The sequence below is a fragment of the Dipodomys merriami genome, unplaced genomic scaffold, assembly GCF_024711535.1.
Source record: "Dipodomys merriami isolate MVZ:Mamm:240054 unplaced genomic scaffold, mDipMer1.0.p SCAF_3, whole genome shotgun sequence".
In the NCBI taxonomy this organism is placed as follows: domain Eukaryota; kingdom Metazoa; phylum Chordata; class Mammalia; order Rodentia; family Heteromyidae; genus Dipodomys; species Dipodomys merriami.
The window spans coordinates 97,912,236-97,931,528 of NW_027204492.1; the positions used below are offsets into that span (position 1 = coordinate 97,912,236).

General features: G+C 37.3%; 1 protein-coding gene across 1 annotated transcript; it reads right to left on the bottom strand.

Moving 5' to 3' along the window:
* Positions 1-2,779: 2,779 nt before the first annotated feature.
* LOC138839682 (E3 ubiquitin-protein ligase RLIM-like) lies at positions 2,780-16,521 on the bottom strand. The gene is made up of 4 exons (XM_070039258.1): positions 16,194-16,521; positions 13,695-13,751; positions 4,071-4,862; positions 2,780-3,302 (listed from the first exon to the last, which is right to left on the bottom strand). Exons 1-4 carry the CDS (start codon positions 16,420-16,422, stop codon positions 2,887-2,889), a joined length of 1,494 nt encoding a protein of 497 aa, XP_069895359.1. The 5' UTR covers positions 16,423-16,521; the 3' UTR covers positions 2,780-2,886.
* Between the last annotated feature and the right edge of the window lie 2,772 nt (positions 16,522-19,293).

The window sequence follows — 19,293 nt, forward strand, 5'->3', positions numbered from 1 at the left end:
TACAGATGACTTTATATTTCAAACCTATAGAGCTATCATTTATGACTATATATCAAGCCTAGAAATGCTGTTTTACCACCCACAGTGAGAAAATAATTACAATGTAGGCCACTATCTCACATCCACTTCTGATAGCATTTTTCCTGTAATAACAATTGTACATTTATTCTCCTTTCATACACTATGCTTAGATTAATAGAATGCCTTTGCACATTAGATTCTTCATAGAATTCCATAAGTTATATATAATTGTGCATCAATAAACAGTTACTTCACTTACGCATAGTTTGGTTCCTTTAGTGTTACATAACATCAATTTTTTTATTGTGAAAATACTGTACAGAGGAGTTACAATTACATGGGCAAGGAAATGAGTACATTTCTTATCAAGCATTGTTGCCTCCTCATTTGTTTCTCCTTCCCATCAATTTGCCACAGAAATGCTCATCTGGAAAAACAGGGATCTAGTATTCATATCTTACTTAATAAAATGCTGTTTTGCAATTCTCTGGAATCTAGTAATTTGCTCTCATGTCTAAAAAAGGTTTTACCTAATATCCTTAATTATTTCTTTGAATATTCATTGGTAAACATTTTAAAGTAGAATACTTATCATTTTTATAACTTTTAAGTTCGAGATACTCCATAATCACTAGTTCACTAATTTGAGCTAAAGACTCCGATTTTTTTTACGTTATTAAAACATTTGAATGCATTATATCCATAGCTTGAGATATTATTGGTGACCAGGAAAGAAAAATGTTTGAAGGTGCAGTCGTTCATAGGATAATGTCATTCAAAAGAAGCTGAGTACTTTGTACCTGGACCACAGGAAAGATACCTCAAAGACATGTCAGAAATAAGCATGACCCCATCCATCCAAAGCTCAAAAGCACAAAGATATACATTCATTTCAAATATTTACCTTTGATCAGAGAGCCCTCAGGACAGGGATGTTTATGGAACTATCTTCTTTGGACTCATTTCCCCATGTTCAACCATTAAGGCTTTCAGAGGCCCCTGTAGCCAAGGTCAAAGGGCATTTCAGTACATCTAACAGCAGCTTTGTGTAATCCAGGTTATGCTGGGATTTCAGGAATGGAGAATAGAAGAGTTATGGACTCGTTGGGGCTTTTACTGAAATTGCAAGGTAAAGCCTTGTTGGCCAGGGTATGGCAACGTTGGGGTCTCTGTAAGAAGCTTTTGACAGGGTGGTTTATGAAACTATGAGTAAAGCTATAGCTGCAGTGGATAACCCAGACACTTAGAAATTATATAACATGGAATTTCTGCTGATGAGTGCTGCATACAACAAGTAGAGCCAGCTCAAGAGTGGCCATATGGGCTGTGGATAATGAAGCCATTGGGGCTGGGCTACCCAATCTCTTTGGGGCTTATCTCCAAAGGATTTTATTGTTGTATTATTGGGCTTTAATCTTAACTTTGATCCAATTCCTCCTTATTATTTTTATATTCCTCCCTTTCAGAATGTATTTTTTTTTACCCTGTGTCATTTTCTTTTGTTGTTATGTAATTTGTTATTTAATCCCAATGGTAGCTGACAGCTATTTGCCTTCAGTCTTGGGACTTAAGACTTTTGAATGTTGCTGGAAGTTAGACTGGGAATTCTGAGACAGACTAAATGCATTTGCATTATGAGAGAGACATAAACTATTGAGAGCAAGAGGTGGAATACTAGACTGGATTTTGAATATCTCAAACTTTTTACAAGGCTTTGTTCCCCCCCCCCCACACTTGCTAGCAAGTAGATCCTAGTCTCAGGAAGTTCAACCAAGGGGAGTATGTTCTTAAGGAAAATATTGGGATTCCTGTCTCTTTCCTGGTCACCATGAGTTAAGCAGTGTTCCCAGACATATACTTCTGCAATGATGTACTCTGCTGCCACAGACCTACAGCAGCAAGACCCATTGACCATGCACTAGAATGATACAGAAGAGGAAGAAGATCTAAAATATTTTTATCATAGTAAGGGAAAACTATCAATAGAATAATAGAAAGAAGGGTCAGGGTATTTTATTTCTTAATTTTTTACTATCAAGTTTTAGTTTCTCAATATCTGTCACTTGTGTATTTAAACTCACAGTTTAGGACCCTCTGCTACAAATATTGGACATTCTTGGTTATAGGAAATACTACCTCTCCTTGTCTCTTCAATTCTAGACGTAACAACACTGGCTTCTTAAAAGTTGCTAACCTCAGAATTTCTTGATTTTTCTTAATTCCTATACACTTTAGTAAGATGCTATTTCATCACCTTTTTCAGGTATGATATATATTTTTAGCCAGATTCTAACTGAAACATGGGTAATGGTGAGTCGAAGCATCTTGTAGAATGTCTGAAGGAATGGGGGGAACTGCTGGGGAGAAAAATAGGAAGATGGAGTTTTAACACATTTTACAGCTTGCTTATTATAACAATCTCTCTTTAAATGAAAGAGGAATAAATCCTTGCACTGCTTCTTAATTATTTTGGTCTGGTTACTATTTCTTTGCATGCTCACAGGATAGGAGTACATGATTAGATGAGGCTATTAGGGTCTATCAGGAGCTTATTATATCATAGTAAAACAGTTTTCTGATGAAATTAGAAGCAACCTAACCAAGTGTCCCTTACCTGCTAAGTTTCTATTCACATTTAGTGAACAGTCATGGTGTGTTCTTCAATATCAAGTAAGATAAGACACTCATTTTTTATGTTTTAACATTTGTTTTTATTGTAAAATAGAGAATAGTAACTTACTCCTTTCGGAGGCAGCAATTAAACTTGGATAGTTACAGTATGTTAATTGTCATTTCAAAGGTATGCCAAAAGCAACTGATACTGGCTTTTCTATCACAATTACATAACTCGGTACAAAACTCAAATTATAATTCTCTGCCATCAGAACGTACTCGCCTTCGACAAACAGGACATGTAGCATTATCAGCCAGCCATGAATCTATACAGTGTACGTGGTATGTATGAGAGCAAGGCAATGTGCGAATCTTATTGCCCTGTCTGAATTCCTCGATACAGATAGTACATGAATTTGATGCATCGCTTTCATTAAAATTTCTTACGGGTAACATATCAATTTGTCGTTTAGAGAGTCCTCCCATAGGAGGGCTGTCTTCATTTTCCTCTAAGTGATCTTCAATAGGTGAGAAGTTGAAGTCATCCGATGTTGGGGTAATAGGTCTACTTTCTTCCCTGGTCTCTAGTGATGAGTTTGATAGTGAACTTTCAGTACTACTACTTTCATCGCTGGAGTAACTGGCAATAAGACTAGATTCAGAATTTCCTGGGGAATTATACGAATCCCAGTCAGGATTTAGATTAGAAGCATAAATTTCACTCTCATCAGACTCATAATCTCTTTCACTTTCTATATTTTCACTTTCTGTGCTATCAATTACGAATGAGTCACTATGTTCAAAATCACTGTAACAATAAACCTCGCTCTCGTCTCTATGACTGTCTTCATTCTCACGATCAGTGTCATTATCATTGTTACCATCAGTGTCATTCTCTGTGTCACTGTCATTGTTTGTATGGTTAGTTAGTGGATCAAATTCTACCATTATCTGGCATAATGTTCTGTGAGTAATCACTAATGTGGCATTATTTAAATGAACCTTTGACTGTGTAGACACAGTTGTTCGGATACAAGCAGTCTCACGTGACTGCTCAGTATTTGAAAGCATAGTTCTGCTTACTTGACCACTTCCTAAAGTACTAGTGTTGCTTGTTGTCTGAGGTGTTACTTGACTTCTATTAGCTATGTTGTCTCCTAGTGAATGTTCTCTTACTGTGTTAAAACTTACAAAATTTGAATCTGGGGTTTGATTACTTGGTCTCATTATACAGGACTCACCACGAATGCGTCTGTTTGAATCAGTTTGTGCTGTACGGTCATTTGTTGCTGTCAAACCTGCAAGAAGTTGTTTAATACACAAACTACAACCAGTCGTTTGCCCTGTCAGTGCCTCATGTTGTGGAATGCTAGAAGATATCTCAGCCTCATTAACCCTAGAATTCTCAGAGGATGCATTATTAGGAGGCAAGCTACCTTCAATTCTTGGTTTAACTCTCCGATGTACTGGACTCGTGCTTCTTGTTCTTCTTTGGATTCTGCTAGGTAGAATGTCCATTGATGTTTCCGCCGCAGTGACTTCTGATGTAGATGGCCTTACGGATGTTGTCTCAGATTGTGAATTTGCTGTTCGCCTATAAGTCTTTCCTGTATTATGAACTTTTCTTTGTATTTGACTTTGTGAATTTGAGGGTGAGCTCTCCTCATTTCTGGCTCTAACTCTCTGAAGTTCAGGGCTCCTATTTCTTTCTCTTCTCTGACCACTAGTACCTGGAGTATTCATTGAGGATATAGTTGTATTTAGTTGTGATCCTGGAAATGTTACATCAGTTTCTGTACGTGTTTGTTTCTGAATGTTTTCTGGATTATGAACTCTCCATAGAATTTCATTCTGTGAATATGAAGATGAACTACTCGGAGGCCTTGCTCTGACTTTCCGGATTATTGTGCTTATGTTACTTTCTATTTCCTGACTTGCAGGAGGTTGAACTTCAGTTGATGTTTCGCTCGCACTTGCTTCTGCTCTAGAAGGCCTTGAAATTATTGAGTCAGATTGTGTATTCGCTGCTTGCCTCTGGATCCTTAAGTAAGAATTCATTCTTAGCTCAGTATCACTTGTGTTTAAATTATTTTCACTTGTTGCTGTACAAGATCGATTTACTCTTTGTTCTCTTCCTGTCATCGGTTCAGGTTGCCTAAAGAAGGAACTAACCTGGTTTGTTACCGAACCAACACTATGTTGTACATCATGGATAGGATGTCTTCCACCTGTTAAAAGGAAATAAGGTCAAAAAAAGAATTTACAAAATCATAACCATCACTAAATAGTGCTCTGGAACTTTGTTCCAAAACCAATGGAAATAAGTCTAATGTTTCAGATATCTCAAGCACAATTCACATTTATAGTCAGGTGCTGTTGGCTCACACCTGTATTACTAGCTACTCAGGAGACTGAGATATGAGAATCATGGTTTGAAGGCTGCCCAGGTAGTAGTAAAGTCTGAAATTCTTATCACTAATTAACCCTGGAAAAGCCAGAATTAGAGTTGTGGTTCATGTGGTAGAGTGCTAACCTTGAGCAAAAACCTAAGGGACAGTGCCCAGGCCCTGAAGTAAGCCCTCAGGACCAGCACAGAAAAACAAATAACGCATTTACACAGTTAACGCTTTTGTAAACTATAGTCTAAATTTATAAGGAAGGATAGTTTCAATAGCTTTTGTAAAAGAAGGATAGTTTCATTTCCCTTTGAAAAGAGTTAAATTTTAGATAACTTTAGGGAAATTTAAAAAGAAATTTATTTTTAGTATTTCACCATGTACTAAGTCTTTTATATTAATATGGAGGACGAGTTAAAAGACATTATTTCTCAAGCTACTATCAAAATATCCATATGAATAAATGGGGTAAACACAAGATATGCAGTTAGCATTTTAGTTCAAACTGCCTTATTGTTTAATTTCTTTAGCCTACGACACTATTTCTAGGCTCTTGACTGAAATTTTTTTTTTTTGTTTTTTGGTTTTTTTTTTTGCTTATGTGGTGCTGAGGAATTGAACCCAGGGCCTCAGGCATGCAAGGCAAGCACTCTACCACTGAGCCATCTTCCCAGCCCTTGACTGAAATTTTTTATAACACAAAAAGTTTTTTGATATTATAAGACTATAATAAATACTGGCAAGATGAAAAAGGTCCGTTGGCTTAAAAATAATTTCAAGAAAAATATTCTGAGCAAGATAGCAGAGTAGAAGCTTTCTCCATTGAACTCCATGAATGAAAAGGGCCTAGATAACAAAGGAGAGGCTATATTCAGAAGGGCAAAGAGAGAGAGCTAAGAACCATTGAAAGAGGAACAGGACAAGTGAAAAGTATGATGACATGGAAAGGCAACAGATTACAGTAGGGAACAGTTTGTGGCTCTAGCCCTAGCTCCCCTGGGGCAAGTAGAAATAGAAGCGTCCACCACAAGGTAAACTAGGTGGCCTCCACAGCAGACTTAACAGACCTAGCTGTGGAACAAGCCTTGTCTTGCCTTAAACAAAAGCTTTAGCACCAGTGTAGGGATTTGGTAGGACAGTGACTTCCCCAGCATGACAGGCCAGCTGTATCCAAGAAGCGCTGGTGAGACACCATCTTTAGAGAGTGTCTCCTCTTTGAGACTGAAGTACTCAAGGGTCTTGAAAACAAGTATTCAAAGTGTCTTGAGATTTCAGGCTACCGAGTCTTGGAGGGAACTGGGGAGAAGATAACAGATGTGTGTAAGCTGGGAAGTTAACAGGATCTCAGAAAGTAAAAAAAACTCACTGGTTGAGGATATTACCCTCCTTGTTTAGAACAGTTTCAAAGCCTAAGGATTGTTTTAATGACAATGTGTTGTGCCCTCAGTTAGGCTGCTCAGATTCCATGAGTTTCTGGCTGACTGTTGGGGTTAGTAGCCAAGCAGGGTTTGAGAAGTACCCTCAAGACTTGAAAAACAAGGGATGCAAACAGCTCAGGGATGCTCTGGAACAGCTGGACAGTATCTGGGAGTGAGATAGAAATGAGAGGTGGCTGTGGAGAGGGAGATACTTTGATATAGGTGAGTCAAGAAAGAGAAAAAAAAGTTCAGTGAAGTGCCAAATACCTACCTAAAAAAGGAAATTAAAGCCACATTAGGTGGTCAAGATCCTGGTAGTAGGGGGCCTTGCCATTTCTGACTAGAGTAAGTCCAAGAACATCACTGCAGAAACCACATTAATGCCATACAAAGCAGGAAGAGCTTCCTGCTGATGTTTGGTCTTGCTGCCACACTGCTGAAAGCTCTAGCATAGTATCTGGTGCTCAGGATATATCCACCAGCCTCTTGACCTACACAGAGTGATGAACTGCTTTGTGGGATCTGAAAGAATTGAGACTTGAACACCTGGCTCTCTAATGTTTCTACTACCAATGCAGAGCTTAGTGCTGTGTTTGTTCCTCCCTCTGTTAGACACATTTTGGATACACCCAAAAAAGGTTATCTATGTATTGCCAGAAGGGAGTTACAAGCAAGAGAGCCTGTGAATTAAGTGGGAAATTGCCTTGGTCATACACAAAAATGCAATGAGCAGATAGCAGTAGCTTCTAGTTAATAAAGAAGAGGTACACTTACTTCTGATCCTGTACAAGTATCACAGAAGCAGATACATAACCCTTGACCAATCCTATTCTCAATCTACATATAAGAACAATGCTAAGGAAATACAGGAGATTATAGCTAGTTTTCATCTTCTCAGTGATGCTGGTTATCAAGACTGCTGACTTTTGCAGACAGACAAAAGTTTGGCTACTGAGACAATTCAGTGATCAGCAACTACACTGCAACCTGCAAAAAAGTGCTTTCTAAACACTTCTACTACGAGACTACAAGTAATTAAAACATTCAACAAATGAAATGTCCTCAGATGCATAAATCTCAGTGCAGAAGCACAAGAAATATGAAAAAAACAAAAGCACTAATGATAGTGAACAAGAATGAAAGCTCAAATAACTGAAGAGCACGATTATAAGAATGACAAAGAAAATGAAATGATACATGTATAAAGAGTTTAAAGGAGATAGAAGGAAACAACTGAAAAAGTCAAAGAATGAAACAAATGCCCACCCAAACAAAATAAGGAAAATGACACACAAATAAAGGAAGAATTATAAAAGATGTAGAAATCCTAAAAAAGAATTCCATTCTGTAAATCATCAGTACCATAAGACAAATACAAACTCAATGGAATATCTCTATGGTGCAGTAGAACAAACTAAAGACAGGATATCAGAAAACAAGGCAGTAGTATTAGACCAGTCAGATGAAGATTATAAAAATGTAAGAAATCCTAATGGATCATCTAAAACCTGACATAATATCCAAAAGTGTAAATGATAGAATAAAAGGAGATCTGTTGCAAGGTAAATAGGCACAAGATATATTTAGTAAAACAACAGGAAAAAAATTAACCACAACTAAAGAAATAAATAGCCATTAAAGTAGATGAGGCTTTTAGGATACCTAATGGACAATACCAGAAAAGATCACCCCAAGATCTATTACTACCAAAACACCAAACACACAGAACAAAGAATAATAGAAGCTGTAAGAAACAAACACCAAGTCACATAAATCAAACCACTAGAATAACGTATTCTGAAACAGAAACTATGAGCACCTGCATAAAAAAATCAGGCATATCTTAAATAATGTACTGATACACCTCAAGTTTTATTTAAACAAGAGCAATCCAAAATCCAAATTACAATGTGGAAAAATTAGCAGGTGAAAAGAAATGATAGCAAAATCAAGATTAAAAAATAAATAATATAATGACTCAATTATACAACATGTTGGTTCTTGAAAAGAAAGAAAAACCCTTAATTGTATAGTCAAAATTGTATAGTCAAAAGGAGGGAGAAGAAACAAATTAATAACAGACACGAGAATGGGGACATCACAATAAGTGCCAGTGAAATTTAGAGCATCATAAGATGATACTTCCATAACATTATCCCAAATCAGCTGGAAAATATAGAAAAAAGGAACAATTCAAAGATTCAAACCACCCTCTACATTGACCCCAAAGTCTATTGACCACTTTATATGACTTAAGAACAATAAGATTAAACTGTAATGAAGATTCTCTCAACATGAAAATCCCAGAACAGAACAGAATCATCGCCAAATTCTACATTTGCCAAATTGATCATTGAAGATGCATTAACACCAACATTCCACAAACTAGTCCATAAAACAGGAAAGGAAAGAATTCTACTTTACTCACTCTATGAAGCCATTATTGCCATAATTGGCAAAACCAAAAAAAAATTGCAGCTGGCTTGCTGAACATGCAAAAATTCTCAAGGACAGGAATTAAAACATTTAAAAGATCAAAGAGCATAATTAAGTTGGCTTCAATCCAGTAGTTCAATATCTTTTCATGATAAAAATTCAAAGAAAGCAGGAATAGAAAGAATATACTGCAACATATGACAAACATAGCTCTAGCATCATACTAAAGGGAAACTGAAATAATTTCTGTAAAGTCAGGAACTCATTCAACTCCTATTCAATACTGAACTAAAATTCCTAGCTAGATCAGTGATGCAAGAGAAATAAATGAAAGGGATACATAGAGAAGGAGCAGATCAAACTGTCCATGTGCTATACCTATAGGACCCTAAAGATTCTGCCCAAAACTTCCTAGATTGATAGGAACTACTAGGAATGTAGCACAATTAAAACCCACATACAAAAATTATTAGCTATCCTGTACACTAGCAATGAAAAGGATGAGCATGAAATCAGAACAATTCTACTCACAATAGCCACAAAAATCGAAAGGAAGGAAAAATTGCCTAGGAATAGACGTAACTAAGTGGGTGAATTACCTCTACATTGAAAACTATAAAACTTTGAAGAACAAAATTGGAGATACAGAAGATCTTCTATGCTTATTGGTTAGCAGAATTAGCATTGTGAAATGTTTATAACACCAAAAACATTTCTGTAGATTTCATGAAGTCTTCATCAGAATCCAATCTTATTCTTCACAGAAATATAACAAAATCGAACCTAAAATTGGTATGGAAGCACAAAACACTCCAAATAGCCATAATAGACTTTAGCAAAATAAACAATGTTGTGATATTATATAGTGGACTTCAAATTATACTACAGAGCTATAGTAAAACAAACAACATGGCAACGACACAAAAACTAATAAAACAGAGTAGGAAATCTAGAAATAAATCCACAAAGCTACAGCCACCCGATTTTTTTTTATTATAAAGTAGCCCCAAACTAATATTGGAGAAAAAGAGCCTCTTCAGAAAAAGTGGAAATCCACATACAGAAGCCATTATCTCTCATCCTGTACTAATATCAATTCAATGTGGATCAAGGATTCTAACCTATGACTATAAACAAGACACGACTACAAGAAACAAAAGAAAAACCCTTGAACATGTTTAAATTAGCTGTAACTTCCAGAATAGAGCTATAGCACCTGCACAAATAGGGACTGATAAATGGAATTGCAGCCTTGTACACAGCAAATGAAGCAGTCACTAGCCTGAAAAGACAGCCTACAGGAGAAAAAACTTGCTAGCCATACATTTGACAAGGGATTAATAACCTGAATATAAAGGGAGCTCAAACTAAACTCAGAATAAATAAAAACCAATTGAATAAATCTGTAAATGAACTGAGCAAACAAATTTCAAGCTAAATCTAAATGGACAATAGATAAAAGGAACAATGCTCAACATGCCAGAACATAAAAGAAATGTAGATAAAAATGACATTGAACCAGGCCGCTGCTGGCTCATGCCTGTATCCTAGCTCCTCAGCATGTTGAGACCTGAGAAACTCAGTTTGAAGCCAGCCCTGTAAGTCTGTGAGGCTCTTATCTACAATTAACCACTGAAAAGCCAAAAGTGAAGCTATGGCTTAAGTCATAGAGCATTACCCTTGAGCAAAAATCTCAGGCACAGTGCCCAAGCTCTGAGTTCTCTTTCCTGTCATAATGGCCATCATCACAAACACAAAAAGTGAGGAGGTTTCAGGAACAAATGAACACTCACACAAATTGGTTGAAATGTGATTGTTAAAATCAGTATACAGGTTCCTCCAAAACATAAAAAAATTAAGTATCATACAATTAAGTAATTACACTACTCCCTGGATAAATCCATAGGAGCAGATAAAATTGACACATTTGTTCATTCGTGTCCATTCCTTGCAGCAATAACAATAGCCAAGACATAGAAACAGAATAGATCCAATACAACTGTTGAATGGATGGAGAAAATACGGCATATATACACAATGGACTATTATTCAGCCATAAGGAAAAACGAAATTAGGTTGTTTGTAGGGAAATGAGTAAAACTGGAGATTATCCTGTTAAGCAAAATAAGCCATGACCTGAAGTAAGATGTTACATGTTTACTCTGATACAGGAATATGAATCCTAAAAGAGTCACATGTACATGTATGCAAGGTCATCTATACATAATACAGATACACACATGTTTGTAATTGTATGACTCTTTTTGGAGGAAGGGAGTAAAAGAGAGTGTTAGATGTGAACAATGCTGAAGTATATGTATTCTATAAAGATCACAAAACTACTCACGGAAAGCTGTTGAAGAATGTGAGTAGGAGGGAAGGGGAAAGTGAGAGTCAGCAAGGGCATAGCTTTGGTTATAATATTCTACATGCATGTGTGAAATACGATGGTGAAACACTTTAGAACAATTAAGATACACTTAAAAATGTTAAGAACAGTTCCTACCTAAATATGTGAGCTAGTGAGAGGAGGTGAGAATGAGTGGAGAGGGAAAAAGATAGCAAATATGGAAAGAAATGTATGAAAATGGAATAAGGAAGCAGAGTGATTAGACAATCAAGGTATATTGTATACATAAATGTAAACTAAAGACTGAAACCTCCAACAAGTTTGACAAGAAATGTACTTATTACCTTACTTATACAACTGTAACCCCTCTGTATATCACCTTGACAATAAAAAAGAATTCTATGAAAGAAAACACATCCATCTGAAAGTAATAATAAAACTAATGAAGAGGATATTTAAAAATCAGAGTGAGTTGAAGAATATAATTCACTCATTAGGCTATTACTAATACCATACAAATGTAGAAGAAGGGAGAGACAAACAGAGAAAGAGAAAGGGAAGAGAGAGAGTGGAAGGAGAAAACGAACAAAAGGAAAGGAAAGGAAAGCAAAGGAAAGGAAAGGAAAGGGGAAAGGAAAGAGGAAAGGAAAAGAAGAGAGAGGAAAAGGGAGAGAGAAAGGAAGGAAGGAAGGAAGGAAGGAAGGAAGGAAAGACAGAAAGAAAGAAAAGAAAAGAAAGACAGACATCTCTTATCTTCATAGCACTCCAGTAATGGGGAGATTTTTAAGACAATTATCTCAAGCTTTGAAAAATCTCACCTCTGACATGTTCTTCACAGAAAGGTATGCACAGGCAAATAGGAAGGTTAGAAGATTCAATTCAATTAATTTCTTAGATAGACTTAGGAAATGTTACACATGAAAAATTGCACTCTGTCTAGCCATGCTTACCATAAAAAAATCCCTGGAAGTGACTGTTGTTGTTGTTTCCTAGACTGTGTGAGCACCTGTTTCAAGGCCTCAAATTAAAGTTACGTTGAAATTGACCTAGACCTCTGAACTCATTGCCCAACCCACCAGTAACTGTGCATCACTACTAATTCTCTTGGCTAATACACTTATGGCTGTTTGGCTCAACTTCTCTTTTTTGACCCAACATTTGACAACATCTCTCATTGCTTCTTTTTTTTTCTTTACTCTGGAAATTCTTTCCTTCCCTGTCGTACCTAATTACAGGGCCCCAAACTTTATGGCATGTCTATGTATGTGTTATTCCATACCTGTAGAAGTGAGACTGAAACTGTAGGCACTCTAAGAAAAATATAAAGGAAAGAAGGGTCTGGGTACTAATTACATAATAATAGTTATTTGATTATAGTTGAAATTAAATTTTTCTTTAAAATATCAGCAACAGCTAGCCTGGCACCTGTGGCTCACATCTGTTATCTTAGGTATTTAGGAGGCTGAGATCTAAAAGACATGGTTCAAAGTCAGCTGGGGCAGGACAGTGATACTCTTTTTTGTTGTTGTTGGTCGTGGGGCTTGAACTATGGGCCTGAATGCTGTCCCTCAGCTCTTCAGCTCAAGGCTAGCACTCTACCACTTGAGCTACAGTGCCACTTCCAGGACAGTGATACTCTTATCTCCAGGTTAAGCACCAAAAAAGACAGAAGCGCTGGGGCTCAAGTGGTAGAGCATTAGCCTTAAGCAACAAAACTCAGGAACAGTGCCCAGGCGCTCGGGTCAAGCCCCAGAAATGACCAAAAGAATGTCCCTGTACTCTGTACCGTATATTCACAATAAAAAAAAACTTATTAAAAATAAATTTTAAAAATCATCTAAAAAATGAATGTCCTTGTAAATCTACAAGTAAATACACTGATAATAAAGAAAAAATATACAGTGGGACATGATACATTATACAGGTCTCTAGCCAGTCACACAGTGAAACCAAAGGAGGATATTGATAGGAGCAGATTACACAGGCTCAAGAGTTATGTACATATGGCCATATACAATAATATTTTAGGAAATGAACTCCAAGAAATGGAAACAAGGTATTATGTTGTTGTTGTTCCTGTTTTGGTTGTCTTTTCCTTTTGTTGTATTTGCTAGTTTGTCTTTGGGATGGTGGGGGGGGCACAGAAAAGGTAAGACAAAAGTTGAACAAATACAACTCACTAGACACTATGTTTAAAATGAACTATACAACTTGTAGGTAGGGACAGGAGGGAAAACTGGGATAGAGTGAGGGAAGGGGGTGACATGATTCCAAAAGAAATGTACTCTGTATCTGACTTATGTAACTGAAACCCTTCTATACATCACCTCTACAATAACAATAAAGTTACTTAATAATTAAAAAACAATAAAATATCCTATAAAATTAATGGTGCTAATAAAAATGTTAGACAAAAAATTCAATAGGGCTTAGAGTATAGTTCAGAGGTAGAGGACTTACCTGGTGGGTTAAAGGTCCTGGGTTGAATGGTTGGCATGAAATAGTTCGGATAGAATCCTGAAAGAGATAAAAGACACCTATGGGAACCAGATAGAAGAAAAGAAAGAACCCACAGAATGGATGCAAATCTTTTCATTCTATTCATCAGATAAAGTAATAAGTACATTATATAAAGAGCAAAAAAAAATAGCATGAAGAGAAGAAATAATTCAATTAATGAATTGTTAATCATATTGAGCAGACAGTTCTCAAATAGCTAATTGAATAATATTAAACATCCCTTACTACTAAGGAAATGTAAATCAAAATGATACTAAGCTTCCATCATCTCCTAATCAGAATGGCTATCATAAAAAAATGTTAACACGGATTTGCAGGCAGAAAAATGTTGATACACTGATGGTAGGAATTTGTTGTCAGTACAAAAATCAGTATTGAGGTTCCTCAAGAAACTACTGATAAAGTTATCATATGATCCATTAGCATGTATATATCCAAAGGAATGTCAAATCAATATATAACAGTGATACTCACCCATGTTTATAGCAGCAATATTTACAATAGTCCGGCCATGAAACCAAGCTAGTAGCTTAGTAACCAATGACTGGATAAAGAAAATGTGATACATTTTTCCAACTGGAATGTTAGCCTTAAAGAACAAATGTATCTCATTCACAGGAAATTGACAGAAGTGAGCAACATAAGCATCCTCAGAAATACTGCCACACATTTATGTGTATCTTGATATAACAATAAAATCTGATATAATTTGAGGAGGGGAAGCAGTAGGGAGGAGAAGTGATGGAGAGGCTGATTTTATAAATATAGAATACATATATTATGTATATAAAAGATATCTGGGAAGTTGCACTGTGGCTCAAGTGGTGGAGTGCTAGCCTTGAGCTGAAGAGCTGAGGGACAGTGCCTAGGCCCAGAGTTCAGGCCCATGACTGGCAAAAATAAATAAATAAATAAAAAGATGGAAACCACAAAAAAGAAAATATAACCTTTCTGGCAGTAAAATTATGTTTAAAATATTCCACACAACTAAAAACTGAGTTTATCTTTGACAAACTTTGAGGAACTATTAAGGAAATCAGAAGAAAAGTAGTCTCCTTATTTCACATTATAGACAATGGAGTATTATTTAATCATAAATGGAATATTATTTGTACCAAAACAGATGGACTTGTTGGACATTATGTTAAGTAAATTAAGTTAGATATGGAAAGACAAATGCTGCATGTAATCTCTCCCATGTGTAAGCTAAAGGACAATGGACCTGAACGAGTAAACGGGGCTAATAGAGGTTGGGCAAAGGAGTATGGGAGGAACATGGAAGAAAAGATGTTACATTTGATTGAAGTAGGTAAAATGTGTATGTGGCACTATCACATTGAACTCAATATGTATAATTAGTATACGTTAACCTAAAAGGAAAAGTTCACATGACTGTACAGAAATGAAGATATAGGAGTAACTTTCAAAGAAAGGTTGAAAACTAAGAAAAAGTGGCTCACCACTGTAATGACAACTATTTGGGAGGGAAATATTAGGAGGATTAAGGTCCGAGGTCAGCCCTATGGCAAATGTACAAGAGTTTATGGGAAAAATAAGTAGTAAAGGGGAAAGATGAGCTGGTTGTTTTAGTTGTACGTTGCCTGCTTAGCAATTAAAATTAATTTTTTTTTGCGGGGGGCGGGGGTGGCTGTGAGGCTTGAACTCAGGGCCTGGGTGCTGTCCCTAAGCTCTTTTGCTCAAGGCTGGCACTCTACCAGCTTGAGCCACAGTGCCACTTTTGGTTTTTGAGTGGTAAATGGGAGAAAAGAGTCTCACGGGAACTTCTCTGCCTTGTCTGGCTTTCAGCCGCTATTCTCAGAATTCAGCCTTCTAAGTAGCTAGGATTATAGGTGCGAGCCATTGGTATTCAGCCTGTTCAGCAAATTTGAGACCTTGAGTACAAACCCCAGTACTATGAAAAAGAAAATGAAAGAAAAATGAAAAGAAAAAGACAGCCAGAAACCGTTAAATAGGTTATTTTGGCTCCTTTTTAGCTGTTCCAGTAAAAAGTACGTAATTGTGAATCAGGAGGAAACACAAAATCACCTAGATATTCTCAACAAAGAACTAATAAATAACAATTTTTTAAATTTTTATTTAGTTAGTTATGCAGGGTCCGCACATCGCTTCAAGTAAGCCCGAAATCTTTACGTAGCTCAAGCAAGCCCAACATCCTGTCTCGGTCTCACAAATGCTTGTATTAAAGTCATAAACTTAAAACTGCTGCAAGATGGCAGTTCGTATGACCAGTTACTTAGCAACACGTTATTTTGTGTCGCAACTGTACAATATTTGCCTGGCATTATTATTAAGAAGCCCAGTAGTAATCGTACCGCGTTTTACCACTCAGTAAAATCAACGGTCGATAGAGGCCCCGCCACGCACTATTTGCCAACCAAGCACGTGAAACGGGCATAGAAAAAGGGCCCCGATCCTTACCTGGAATTTGTATTGATTCTTTAATGCGCTGTAGACTTCTCTGCAATTCTTCTTCGGTTTTTTCACCGATGGCGCCAAGCAAGTTGTTATCTCTCATAAGTTTGTAGTCTTCGTTACTCAGGCTGTTCACAAAGCGGTAGAAAGCTTCTTCTCTTGCCAGTCTCTCCCTCTGGCGTCTATGTTTGACCAACGTATCATTTTCATTGTCGCTAGAATCTGAATCTTCCATCTTGCCAAGCAAGTGGAAGATAAATAATTAGTAAGGAATGGCACTCATTATCTATCTATTGGAGTGCCACCCCGCACCAACGCAAGTTGGTTCGTTACGTGTCTTTAATAGGCGTTGAGTTCGTTTGGACCTCTTATCTGATTGGTTCTCAGCCTTCCACGTGACTCTGGCTTAGTTCTTTGTGAGTGGTTGCCTAGGGGGCCATTTTTTTTCTCCCCAAACGCCCCCCCCCCCACGGCCTTGTCCGTTGCTAAGAGACTAAATCCTGCTTAGTTATGTCGTTTATGACTAGAAATGACTGCCTTTGTGAAATCCTAACCATTGTCCTTCAATTTCGTTCTACCATATGAATCTATTCTCATGTTTCAGCTATTTGTAAAATAAATTATACATACTGAGGGAAATTAGTTTTATCTTGGAGATTACTGCTCATTTCGAATCCATCCTACAAACGGCTGTATTTCTCCATCTTTAGGTATGCCAAAACTTCTTTTGTTTTGTTTTAGCTTTATAGTTTAGCTTAAGCTAGAATCTGGTGACGTTGAGCTCTAAGGCCTGTAATGAAAGCCAGTCTGAGGCAGACAAATATGTGAGATTCTTACATCCAATTAACCAGTAAAAAGTTAGAAACCAGTCTGGGCAGGAAAGTCCATGAGACCGTTATCTCCAACTAACCACCAGAAAAGGCAGAAGGGAGCCGGTCACAGATAGCTCACTTCTGTAATCCTAGCTACTAAGGGGGCTGAGATCTGACAACCACTGTTTGAAGCCAGTCTGGGCAAGAAAGTCTATGAAACCAGTAAACTACCCAGAAAAATCTGGAAGTGGTGCTGTGGCTCAAGTGGTAGAGTGCTAGCCTTCAGTACAGAGAGGCCCAGGGACAGCTCCCAGGTCAGGCATTCAAGTTCAAGGACCGGCAGAAAAAAAAAAAAAAAGGTAGAAGCAGAGATGTGGCTCAACTGGTAGAGTGCCAGCCTTGAGCAAAAAAAAAAAAAAAAAAAAAAAAAGCTCCATTATAGCTAGCAGGCCCATTTTCTTACCTCCCCCTACCTTTTACTAACAGGGAATGGTAGTTAAAAAACAGGAGGGGTGCATTTTGACTTGCTCATATATCCATACAGTGTACCTTAATCATCCTCTTAGCTTTTAAACTAGTATCAATTTGTTTCATTTTTAAGTATTTTGACTACATTCACCCTCCTTTACCCTTTCCATTTATCTTCCCCCTTCTATACTGGTATCTACACCTCAACAGGACCATTTTACATTCTGGTCATTCATGTTTTAAGCATATGTTAATTTTTCAAAGTGGTTTCACTGCAGAAGTTCTCACAGAAACTTCTGACTTCTCATGAATTCCTCATATAGTTGATGCATCTAAATATTTGATAAAACTCCAAAGCCAGTTCTAAATCTCTTGAGATGGGTCCTTTCGTTTTTACTTTTGGTTTATAGTCTCTTAAACTTTGTAGAAAGGATTTCGAGCTAATCTTAAAACTATTAAGGCTTATGGGGAGCTGTGCAGTACAGAGATAAAACACATGGCCATGGTCATGCTGAAGGCCTTCTTTTGATCCCTAGGAACTCCCCCCCCCCACACACACACACACATACAACTTCTACCAGGTTTGGTGATAACCCAAGAGTAAAAGGTTATCACAAAGGAATGCAGTCTCATTTTTAGTTTCTTTTCTCTCAAGTGTAATAAATTCTAAAACAAAATGATCAAGAACATCACAGACACTTTAAAGATAGATCCGTAGCTGAGCTAGGACTGGTGTCTATTATGTTATTTTAGCACCATCACTGGTGAGATTGAGACAAGAGGATTTCATGCTCAAGGCTAGCCTAGCTAGGGTAAATGAGACTCAATCTTTAACACACACACACACACACACACACACACACACACACACACACACACAGAGTTTGTTTGTTTGTTTGTTTGTTTGTTTGTTTGTTTAGATAGCCAGTCCTGAAGATTGAATTCAGGGCTTGGGCCCTGTCAGTAAGCTTCTTTTGCTACAAGGCTAGCACTCTATCACTGAACCACAGATTCACCTCTCGCATTTTGGGGTAGTTAATTGAAGCTAAGAGTCTTAACAGACTTTCCTGCCTAGGCTGGCTTGGAACCCAAGTCCTCATGTCTCAGCCTGCTGAGTACGTAAAATTATAGGCATGAGCTATCAGTGTTCAGCACAGCATTTATTTTGAATTTATCTTGTTTACAGTAATAATTATTTTAATCCATGTATCTTTGTGTACACACTATGACTTCAGAAAAAAATAATGCTTATTTATAATGCTTTCTAAATTAGTCTAAGATTTTTCTGGCTTCATATTAAGAAGCTCGTGTATTCATTTTGGAATGCTTCATTTAAATTGTTTCTATAGTTAAAATACTTGGCTACAACGTCTGAAAATCATGAACCGATTTGACTAATTAATAAAATATTCATCTGGATGCTGGTGGCTCAGGTCTGTAATCCAAGATATTTAGGATGCTGAGATCTGAGGATCACAGTTCCAAGCCAGCCTAGGCAGGAAGCTGGTGAAATTCTTATCTCTAATTAACTGCCCCAAAACCAGAAATGGAGCAGTGACTCAAATGGTGAGCACTAGCCTTGAGGAAAACATAATTAGGGGCTGGGAAGGTGGCTCCGTGGTAAAGTACTTGTCTTGCATGCATGAGGCCCTGGGTTTGATTCCTCAGCACCACATAAGCAGAAGTAGCCAGAAGTGGAGCTGTGGTTCAAGTGGTAGAGCACTAGCCTTATGCTGAAGAGCTGAGGGACAGAGTTCAGGCCCATGACCGACAAAAAAAATTCTCAGGTGAAGTGAGCAGGCCCTCATATCAAGCCTCAGGCCCAC

What these genes read in the sequence shown, in the direction of transcription:
- LOC138839682 (XM_070039258.1), bottom strand. Translation starts at nt 16,422, where the DNA reads ATGGAAGATTCAGATTCTAGCGACAATGAAAATGATACGTTGGTCAAA. An exon ending in AGAATCAATACAAATTCCAG is followed by an intron (nt 13,752 to 16,193) that starts GTAAGGATCGGG and finishes TATCTCTTTCAG; the next exon opens with GATTCTATCCGAACTATTTC. An exon ending in AGTTAAACCAAGAATTGAAG is followed by an intron (nt 3,303 to 4,070) that starts GTAGCTTGCCTC and finishes ATAATTCCCCAG; the next exon opens with GAAATTCTGAATCTAGTCTT.